Genomic DNA, 11916 nt, shown 5'->3' with positions numbered 1-11916 from the left:
GTTGCAATGTGGATAATTCAGCAGGTAAGGCGATGATTACATAATTGTATTGCCCCATATTGTACAAATATTGTGCTGTCTCTGGTTGTACAAACTGAATATGTGCTGGTGCATGGTCAAAGAACTCCATGAGACTTACAGTAAACCTTGTAAGATACCACCAAAGACTTGATCATATTTATTTCCATTTTAATCCTGTTCTTGCTTTTAGAAGATAATGCATTTTACTCATTAGTTAAGTAAAACATAGTTTCTGAGGCAACCTCACTTAATATCCTATCTGATAACCTATCCATCATGTTTCAACTGAAATGTCACAGTATCACATACACTTAGTTTGGTATCCCCAAGGACACAAAACGGGGCTACAGCACACCACTATACAGCAGGCGCTTACAGAATAGATCCAAGAAACTACCCAACTCTGTAATATTATGAAAATGTGCAACACTTGAAGAGGTATGGTCACTGTTTTTGAAAAGAAATACTGCATTCATGGATGAAAGTCTTTACATGATGATAATGCGAGTTAATAAATGTGACTCAAACAACCTATTTGTACTACAAATGTATAGGAGTCAACCTATATTTGTACACAGAAGCATGTACATAGATAAAAATAAAATATGACAAAAAATTAAAAAAGTTTAACCTTTTAGAGCAGAAAGCGTGTCAACTTCAAGAGTTTCTGGTACCTCATCAAATTAAGTTATAAAGCACACCAGGCCCAATTAATTTTTTGAGAAAGGCTGGCAATGCTTTGTATCTTACTGTCAACAAATCCCACGAAAAGACCAAAACCACCAATGAACTAATGCTTGGTGCCAAAGCCTGATATCTTCTACCTTATTTTATGTTTTTTAGCATTTAATTGTAAGAAAGTTAAAAAGTGGTGAATGTGGCAAACAGCAACAGCTTTCTAGGCAGGCTGCCTAAGAGAAGACCAAGTATACTTAGAAAAGATGTTCCAAAAGAGTTAGCACTAATGCTAAATACTTAATCTTTGCTGCAATGCTTGAGTTGCTGTATAGCAAACTGTAATAGTTTTTAGACATAAAAAGGAGATTCCATCTACATTCTGCAAATTTCTGACATATGCTTTTGTTAAAAGTGATCATTACAAAGCCTGATAGACTGTTCTGTTGTTTAAAAAAGGTCTGAGAAATGAACAATTTCCTTAGATGTGAGGGCCAAGTAGAGAATAGGAGTCAAGACACACAAACAAACAATAAAATGATGGCCACAGTTTCCCATATAAAAATGTGAATCATCCACAAACATTGACACTGCAGTGTGCAAGGAATAAGATCTAGTATACTGGTAACATTCCACTGTTTATTACTGGCCTACCGTGTTCAACTTTTTTCCCTTTTTATATATATTTTTTTAAGAAAATTCTGTCATTAAAAATCTTTCGATGGTATATTTTTTCTTAGAAAATTTAGAAAAGAGTCATTTACAGTTATTTTACACATGAAATATCCTCTGGCTTTTGTTTTGGAACAGATTTTCATGTCTCTCAGACTCATTTTGTTCTTTTGCAGCACATGGTGTTACAGAATATGCATTGAAACAACAAACATAAGTCACTACAGCGTAGCTAAAAATAAAAAAATACGTAGACTTCATACAGAAAAATTAAATACATGCATACATACAATACAGTGCCATGCAAACACAGTTCATTTTGGGAAGTAAATTATTAACGTTTGCATTTCTTTCCCGTGTTTCAAACATTTCATGCCTTCTTGCTATACAAACATGACATGGCTTTTACATAATGTGACATTCACTGCAGCTGCTGCAGGAAGTTGCGTGCCGAAAACTCCTTGGTTTTAGATAGGGCAATGTTTGGTTGATAAAAGTTAAAAAGGTTCTTATCACTAATGACTCAGTACTTAAGATCACCTTCTAGCTCCTCAGAAATAGGAAATATGTTTGTGGTAAAGTATGATTCTTTTCCACCCTTGCATCTCATTGTTTACTTATATTATTTTCACAATAAGTAGGTTTAATAGTCTTTTTGATAATTAGTGATTTGTTGCTTGATACTGAATGATCATTCCTCACGTACTCCTTGTCAAACACATATTTGTCACTGACATTTGGTCCAGTATGAACATTCTAACCTGCCCCCAGCTGCCTGTTAAGCTGTCTTCTTTGAGAGCAATTCACTCTCTCAGAGGCATCATAAAGAAACAAGACAGCAGTGCCCCCTCAATGACAGCCCTTTAAGAATCAGCCGATCTCCTAGTCTACCGGTCTACAATCAGCCACATCTGCTTACATATGGGGCCTCTCTATCACATGCCACTGGCTAAGATCTTCTTGCAAGAGGTCAGCGTGAGATTGGTATCTATTGGAGCTGCTGACCTTGAGTGTGTTTGTTTTGGGACTGCAATGGAGATTGTTATCGGGCCTTGGCCCACGAAGATAATACTGTTTACTAGTGATGACTGAATGAAGCCTCATGAATCATTTTCTCCACGAGATGGCACTTTTTGTTCAACAAAAGGTTTAAAACACACCGAATTGCCATTCTTTGAGCCACTCTCTTTAAACCAAGAGCGACATCTAGTGGCCTCAGAAAATAAAGAAAAGTCTTCACGAGGCTGCATTCGGCCATCACTACTGTTTATCCTCTGGGGAGACAGCAGCCATTTTAGACTTCTAAGACTCAATACTTAAGAAGGGTATTTGTGGATTAGCTTTCCACTATTTCTTGATGGAATGTCATTTGAAGTATTGAGGCAAAATATAGTCATTTACTACATGGACAAGACCAGCTGCAGGCTGGTCATGTTTGCAATGTTCCCAATAGAGAGCTGAAGGGTTGACTCCACTTCCAGGCTGAATGCTGTCCCACTGGCTTTTACAGCTCAATGGAATCTCTCATTAAGGGTGTCTTTCACTGGGCTATAAAATTTGTCCTGGGGTTTAATACTTTTTTCTACCATGGCCTTGAACATATTAAACATCACTGTAACTGTCATATCCAGTCTGTCAAGTCATGGATATAAATCTAATCTAAATCTAATTGTGGGTTTGAAGGAACGGTGTATATTAAAGATCCAGTGCGCAAGATTTAGGAGAATGTAGTGGCATCTAGTAGGGGTGGGTGACAAAAATCAATACAGAATAATATCATAATATTTTTGTGTGGCAATATCGTATCATCACACAGTGCCAAGTATCATTTTTTTAATGATACAAATTATTGATATTACAAATACAAACTTCAGGTAGCCAACTTGAATATTAAAATCAAATGCTTTTTAGGTCCACTACTTATATTTTGCTGCAAATAAAATGACTGAAGTGATATGAACAGACTGAAAACCTGACCTCATTAGATAATATAAATGTTGACAAAGTTTTCCTTTGGGGACATAATTTACAGTTGAAAAAAGGTAATAAATTGCAATATATTGCAATATATTTGATCACAATACTCAGCATATCACAACACATTAAAATTGCATTAATATTGTATGGTGACTTAAGAATTGTGATGATAACATAACGTGGAGCCGTTGTTGATTCTCACCCCTAGCATTTAGTGGTAAGGATTGCAGATTGTAACCAGCTGAAACAAGTTACAGTAACATAAGATCAAGACGTTAAGGAAGTTTTCACTAGGAGTGGAATTAACCACAGAGGTCTCTTTCTCTCCAAACAAACAGACCAGATGATTTAAACTGGTAAAACCACTGAATAAAGCAGTTTCACATTACAAATAATTTATTCCTGATGCTGGCTCATTGCAGATGGGCTTTTAAGTACGGTGGTCCCTGTGACAATGCAAAAACAGAAATGTCCCTATCTAGCACCAGTGTTTGGTTTGTCTGTTCTGGGCTACTGTAGAAACATGGCAGTACAACATGACAATCTCCATAAACGAGAACCTGCTCCCTGTGTAGATATAATTGGCTGATTCTGAGGTAACAAAAACACAATTGTTATTTCCAGGTGATTATACACCTAACAAACTATTCTTATCACAATACATTCCATTTCTGCCAATATATCCACCTAAATCCAACACACTGAACCTGTAAAGCAAATTTTGGTCATGTGGGAACCCAGAGACATTCCGAAAAAAACATCTTGACAAATTCTCACCTAAAAGTTAGCATGAATTAGCAAGCAATTGCCTATTTACACATCCCCCAGATCCGGAGCAACATTAGCAAACATTTGGTGTTGTGTTCCTGACCAATGAAAGTCCAATATTTGCTCTACTTCAAGCTCTAATTTGATGTACATTGACTTCTGAGGGACATGTGTGGCTCTTTAAGTGCTATATGCTCCACTGTGTCCACTGACTTTGTCTACCTGTTGTCTGTTGCTAGGGAGGTAAAAAAAGACTGGGTATATCAAAGCTTTTGAACAGGAAAAAGTTGCCTGCTGCTGGAAACAAGGTTGATGAGAGTAGTGAGAGTAAACCATTAGGCTAGGTTGTTGGCCACAGAATAATAATGGGCTCAAAGACACTAAAAGTCTTTGCATTGCTGAATTTAACTGCAGAGTTGAGGCATAATTCTCTGTGACTTTGTCACTAGGATCAACCACTTTCACATGACACCTGTCTGTTGATCCATTGCCAGGCATGAATATATTGATTAGTGCAGCTGTACAGGCTGGTAAATATATATATACAGTACAGGCCAAAAGTTTGGACACACCTTCTCATTCAATGCGTTTTCTTTATTTTCATGACTATTTACATTGTAGATTCTCACTGAAGGCATCAAAACTATGAATGAACACATGTGGAGTTATGTACTTAACAAAAAAAGGTGAAATAACTGAAAACATGTTTTATATTCTAGTTTCTTCAAAATAGCCACCCTTTGCTCTGATTACTGCTTTGCACACTCTTGGCATTCTCTCCATGAGCTTCAAGAGGTAGTCACCTGAAATGGTTTCCACTTCACAGGTGTGCCTTATCAGGGTTAATTAGTGGAATTTCTTGCTTTATCAATGGGGTTGGGACCATCAGTTGTGTTGTGCAGAAGTCAGGTTAATACACAGCCGACAGCCCTATTGGACAACTGTTAAAATTCATATTATGGCAAGAACCAATCAGCTAACTAAAGAAAAACGAATGGCCATCATTACTTTAAGAAATGAAGGTCAGTCAGTCCGGAAAATTGCAAAAACTTTAAATGTGTCCCCAAGTGGAGTCGCAAAAACCATCAAGCGCTACAACGAAACTGGCACACATGAGGACCGACCCAGGAAAGGAAGACCAAGAGTCACCTCTGCTTCTGAGGATAAGTTCATCCGAGTCACCAGCCTCAGAAATCGCAAGTTAACAGCAGCTCAGATCAGAGACCAGATGAATGCCACACAGAGTTCTAGCAGCAGACCCATCTCTAGAACAACTGTTAAGAGGAGACTGCGCGAATCAGGCCTTCATGGTCAAATAGCTGCTAGGAAACCACTGCTAAGGAGAGGCAACAAGCAGAAGAGATTTGTTTGGGCCAAGAAACACAAGGAATGGACATTAGACCAGTGGAAATCTGTGCTTTGGTCTGATGAGTCCAAATTTGAGATCTTTGGTTCCAACCGCCGTGTCTTTGTGAGATGCAGAAAAGGTGAACGGATGGATTCCACATGCCTGGTTCCCACTGTGAAGCATGGAGGAGGAGGTGTGATGGTGTGGGGGTGTTTTGCTGGTGACACTGTTGGGGATTTATTCAAAATTGAAGGCACACTGAACCAGCATGGCTACCACAGCATCCTGCAGCGACATGCCATCCCATCCGGTTTGCGTTTAGTTGGACGATCATTTATTTTTCAACAGGACAATGACCCCAAACACACCTCCAGGCTGTGTAAGGGCTATTTGACCAAGAAGGAGAGTGATGGAGTGCTGCGGCAGATGACCTGGCCTCCACAGTCACCGGACCTGAACCCAATCGAGATGGTTTGGGGTGAGCTGGATCGCAGAATGAAGGCAAAGGGGCCAACAAGTGCTAAACACCTCTGGGAACTCCTTCAAGACTGTTGGAAAACCATTTCAGGTGACTACCTCTTGAAGCTCATGGAGAGAATGCCAAGAGTGTGCAAAGCAGTAATCAGAGCAAAGGGTGGCTATTTTGAAGAAACTAGAATATAAAACATGTTTTCAGTTATTTCACCTTTTTTTGTTAAGTACATAACTCCAAATGTGTTCATTCATAGTTTTGATGCCTTCAGTGAGAATCTACAATGTAAATAGTCATGAAAATAAAGAAAACGCATTGAATGAGAAGGTGTGTCCAAACTTTTGGCCTGTACTGTATATATATACATATATATATATATATATATATATATATATATATATATATATATATATATATATATATATATGAGCCATGATTAAATGTACCATCCATGTCTAGACAAATGGAACTCTTGATCAAGTTTATGATGTAAAGCTGGATTTATAGCTATTTGTTTTATTAACAAATGTCAATGATTTTTAATAAGATTTCTCAATTCCAGAACCAAACCCGGAAGTTGTAGTTTCACTTCGGCTCTCTATCAGTTTTTCACACCATTAGGAGAAATTTAAAGCCTGCCTCAAAAACTTGAACATCAAATTGCAATCTTTAAAATTAGCTTGAGTAACTCATGATTCTTGGTCGATTCCTATAAAAATTCAAACTTACTGAGCATTTTTGCTGTTATAGAAATCTGTCAAACATTTCTCTACACTATTTGGCATCAATGCTAGTTTGAAAACATTCAGACCTTCCAACTGCCAGTGCCATGCCAGTAAGCTCTTGTAAGTGGATCACAGAGTCATTCATACTCTTATAGAAACTTTCCACTGTTATCAACCTGCTAGAAAAGTTTGATATTTCACGCCTTGGAAACACCCTTCACTTTTGGTTTAACCGGTCTGGTGCAAAAGCAGTTTTGGATCTACTTAAATCATACTCAGGTTTACTGCTTTTTCAAGTAGTGCTGCACAACAGTCATGTATCGCTTCCTGTTCATATGCTGCAGCCCACTGCAGTTCCTTTTGCCATTGTGTACAACCTTATATGACCTCTGAAATAAAGTAGAAATATTTGTCTCCTGCTAATATAAACCTTGACAGTTCTATTCACATGATGCAATGGGCAAGATAATTCCTCAAAATGGACACAGTGTATGCCATCTGCCCAGTTCAGCTGTTCAGCTGGCTATTTTTAATGTCACAGAAAAGCATGCCGTGTGCTTTCCACAGTCTCTCTCAACAGAATTTGGTGTTGTTTCTTTTTGCTGTTATCAAGGTGTGAGTAGTAAGGTGTGTGCTGTTTGCACGCTTTCATTTGTACACTTTTGTATCATCATAGCAACCTCTTTCATCAACTTGCTCTGAGTGTCCTTGGCTTAACAGACTGCTATGTTCCTCACACACTTCTTTTGAGATAAGGGCTGCACAAGATGAACATAGAATTTCTATTTAAATGGACTAACATACTGTTTGTTTAGAAGTTACTTACAGATTTAGCAAGCATAAGCTCTGGTAACTAACTTATTTTTATATACCAAATAGTTGGGAAAGAACTTTAGAACCATGTGCATATTGCAGTTTGTGCAAATGAGATACACTGTCCAGACTGAAGGACTCAATGGCTGACCAGTGGGGCTGCGCTCTACTCTGGCCAACCTAGCGCTATTGGTGGGGAGTGACCAGTTCCCACTCCTCAGGGGACATCCTTAACTTCCCTGCACCTCAAGAGGCACCTCGCCATTGGGAATACCTCTTATCCAACAATGAACTGACAGATACCCACTGATACTCATTGCTAAAATTACAAATACTCAAACGTTTGTCACATGATCAGGATTCTCCCTGACTTCGATGCACTCTATCTCCTCCCTTTCTCTTTCCCTCTCCCTTTCCCGCTCCCGCTCCCTCTCCCTCTCCCGCTCTTTACGCTTGGCCCGTTTCTTTTTCTTGTGTCTCTTTTTAGATGGCGGGAAGAAGGTCAGGAAGACCGGCAGGATGACAAAGCAGTGCAGAACGGTGCAACCTGCCGTGAGCAGGGAGCACTTAAACAGTGTGTAGGTCAGATTGGAAGGCACAAACACCAGGGGCATGATCCCGATCACAAAGCAGGATGTGTTCTGTAGGATGGCTGCCCCGTGCTCCTCCAGTGCCAACTTGATGCACTGCGTCCTAGTGTGCTCTGTGGCTAGCACAAAAGTGTACAGGTGTGGTGCACAGTGATCCATGGCAAAGTTAAGGGTATAAATAAGGCACAGGATTGAGATGCTGTCCATGCCAACATTCCAGAGGGTCATCAAACCCAAGACACCCAGCTCCACAGATGTTACGGTAAGGATGAGCCAGAAGTTCCCCAAAGGGTTGATGACTAGGAAGAAAGTGAGGATGAGGATTGTGAGTACGCTGAAGCCTGAGGTCAGGATGGGTGAGATGACAGAGGAGCTGTAGCGGTCCATGAACACAAACGTAGGATTGAATGCAATGAACTTGATGCTGTTAATCAGCATCAATGGACGAAGCTTTTCCAGAAGCTCCACCACCTCTTCACGCTTCTTCTCTGTTGTTCGTGCCACCAAGTACATCCGTGAGGCGATGATGTCGTACTCATCAGTCTCACGGTTCTTGGAGAATATTATGTCCTCAGTAAAATGCTGGTACTCTGGGCTGCGCAGAAAGGAGCCCTTGAGGATGGTGATGAAGTCGCTCTTGGTTGATGCACTCACATTCACTACCCGCAGGTAGTGGAAAAAGTTGTCCATCCAAGAGATCTTGTTGAAGCCATGACTCAGAGTCTTTAGGTGCTCCTGCACTGTGGAGTTCCAGTACTCAATGGGCTCATAAATGTAAAATCCAATCACAGGACTGTAGTTACTGAAGTATTTCTGCTGGGTCAGAGCATATGAAACACTTGGAGAGTTACTAGCCAGCAGGTTGACAATATTTGATCCATCACTGATTTGTAAACATCCCATGAATGAGAAAGAGGCATATATGAGATATAGAATAACCACAAAGGGTTTGACATAGGTGTTGGTAATCCATTCCGTATAGTGCTCACGCAGGAAGTGCTGGATGAAGTGATTCTGGTAAGGGACGCTGTCGTGGTGTGTGGACAAGTCATGGCCATCACTCATCATGGTCTTAAACCACGTGGGCTGGCGGTCCAGGTACTCAACTGAGGGGATTTTACAACAGAAAACACTGTGGTAGCGGTTCTGCTCCAACTGTCCGGCAAACACCAGGCAGGAGCCATAGAAAGAGAAAACATAGAAGTAGTTGACCAGGATGGCAACGCACATGCTCTGGCAGAAAATTTTTACAGACTCAATGTTCGTAAAAGGGCTGGCTCCCATGCCAAAGGTGATGATGTAAAGTGAGCTGGTCATGGTGTAGCACACCATCACATCTGCAAAAGCGTCCGCTACACGCTCCTTGAAGGGAAGATTTTCCCTTGTTCTCCTCCATCCTGCCAGCAGCTCGAACACCCCTTTGGTTCCATGGCCTAGAAGAAAAGAGAGAGAATTCGGTAAGAATTGTGTTTGCACTGAAGTGTTAGCACCGTGTATATCAAACATGACGTGGTCTGAAAAATTGTTCTATTTGCATTACATAATCATTCCTAGGAAGTGAAGAGGCTGCAGAAGGATTTCAGAGGCAAAAATGTTTTGTTCTGCTGAGTAATGTCTTTATTACAATACTCCACATTCCTAAAACTCAAGTTTTGTGAACTGAACTGCTATACCATATCTAAACTGCAAAACATAATTTTATCGAGCAGCATCACACACATACTATACATTCTTATATTACCAACTATGGACTATGACTCTGCACCAACCAAGTGTGACCTCTATTTCTGGTCTTTAAATAAAATAGTATAGAAAATATTCTTGTACATTGTGCATAATGTAAGGTCTTTCTCCATAATACTACTGTCACTGTGCTTTTTGAAACTTTTAGAAAGAAGAAAAAAAAAGAAAAGAAAAGAAGAAAAACTGCCAAGAGAGGACTTGCATCCTCATTGTGATGTGCCATCACAATAACTGTGCTGAAATTAATGTCATTTGGGTGTTCTGGTAGCCTAATGGTTAAGGCAAATACCACATAACCACAATGTGCCTGGTCTTATTTCAGCAGGTGACCTTTGTTGCATGTCACATCCCTCTCTCTATCCAATATTATTGCTTCAATGAAGACAAAAAAGTAATAATAATAATAATAATAATAATGAATAAAAATATGTAATTTTAAAAATTATGTCATCATTTCCTAAAAGATTCATTTGCAAGAAGCACTGCTCAATACACAAAAGTATGCACCAAAGCAAGCTCCAAACGTTGACTCTGAAAAGCAGGAAACCACATCTTTTCAGCATCATAACACCCACAACAGGACTTGTTGTACTTTTATATTAATAGTAATACTAAACTTTATTTATATAGCACAGTGATATATAAATGTGTTTTGAAAGGTGCTAATGCCTAAATTTGAGTACTTATGTCAATTCTGGTACACTGACAGCAAGTCTACCGGAGTCAAATTCCTTGTATGTACACACATACTTGGAGAATAAAGCTGATTCTGATGTGCAAAGACTCTGGAACAACGAAAATTGGAGAGAAGCACACAATACACACAGTGCCTGCCTGCAGGCCACAGAGCCGTGCCCCCAAACAAACCCACTTAGAGTAGAGCTGGAGCAGAGGCTGCGGAGACGCAAATTACCCTTGTTTGGACTGCCAAAGGAAGAGGAGACGAAGAATTAGTGGTTGGAATTAGGCGTTAGGCGTCTTGGTGTGCTGCTTGTTAAAAGCCAGCAGATGAAATTGAGTTTATTTAACTCAGTTAACGGTACCCCACAAAAACTGTTAATGATTTATTTGTAGTATTCTCCCAGCTAAACCCAGTAACATTACAGTTCAACATTTAGTGAGTGCGTGTTGATAAGAGTGTTTTTTTGGTTAAGGTCAATGTTTATAGGCCATTTTTTGCATAAAGGTACTGTTCATGTCATTGTCAATCACAGCCTTCAAAAACATCTTTTAGAATGACTCTTTCTCTCTCTTTCAAAAAGGTAACAATACTGAGTGCTGCATCATTTCATGTGCACCCAACACAAAGCCACAGAAGTGAGTATTAGTTACTTTTCTGTTGCTGTTTAGTGTAAAATAATACAGCAGATTTTTCTTTTTACATCTAAACTAACTAAAGGAAATAGCATATTTTCAGATAACTGTAAAGGTGCTGTTTCTCTTGTTATTTTTCTCAGTAGCCTACACTAGTGATGGCCAAAGGAAGCCTCATGAATCATTTTCTTTATTTTCTGAGCCCACTAGATGCCGCCTTTTGTTCAACAAAAGGTTTAAAACACACTGAATTGCCATTCTTTGAGCCTCTCTCCTTGAACCAACAGTGCCATCTAGTGGGCTCAGAAAATAAAGAAAATGCTTCACGAGGCTTCATTCGGCCATCACTATTTAAAACACATTGAACTGCCATTCTTTGAGCCTCTCTCTTTAAACCAAGAGTGCCATCTAGTGGCCATAACACTGTTCATTATGACCAACTCTATGGTCTTAGCCACTCTCTGCCCCTATGTTGGCCATAGCTGTAACAAATCATAACTAGTTTTAAACATTAGAGTTAAGAGTTGATGTAGTTTATCATTCTTAATTATTATAGATAATACCAGTGTGCTGTTCCAAGAACATCACTTATTAGAGAGTGGATGTTACCGGGGCAAATTTATATTCAAACACTGTCAGGTTGTCTCTTACATAGTGATCAGAGTACATGCTACATATAAACTGTCTAACACACAAGGACTTATAATGAATAATGGCTCGCGTACATTTTACACCTTACCTCCATTATGTAAGGACTGCTGCAGGAGCTTTTTCACTGTTGCACTATCCTCACTTGGC

General features: G+C 39.5%; 1 protein-coding gene across 1 annotated transcript in view; it reads right to left on the bottom strand.

The window, feature by feature from the left end:
• Window positions 1–7250: 7250 nt before the first annotated feature.
• The window catches only part of ptchd4 (patched domain containing 4), a 259640-nt gene continuing 254974 nt past the window's right edge, over window positions 7251–11916 (bottom strand). Inside the window, exon 3 of the mRNA XM_033618816.2 lies at window positions 7251–9494. Coding sequence (XP_033474707.1) covers window positions 7807–9494 — 1688 coding nt within the window. The 3' untranslated portion in view covers window positions 7251–7806. The remainder of the gene's footprint in view (window positions 9495–11916) is intronic.

This window comes from Epinephelus lanceolatus, chromosome 13 (assembly GCF_041903045.1).
Source record: "Epinephelus lanceolatus isolate andai-2023 chromosome 13, ASM4190304v1, whole genome shotgun sequence".
In the NCBI taxonomy this organism is placed as follows: Eukaryota; Metazoa; Chordata; class Actinopteri; order Perciformes; family Serranidae; genus Epinephelus; species Epinephelus lanceolatus.
The sequence above is the reverse complement of the archived record's forward strand: the minus strand, read 5'-3'. Positions and strand labels throughout refer to the sequence as shown.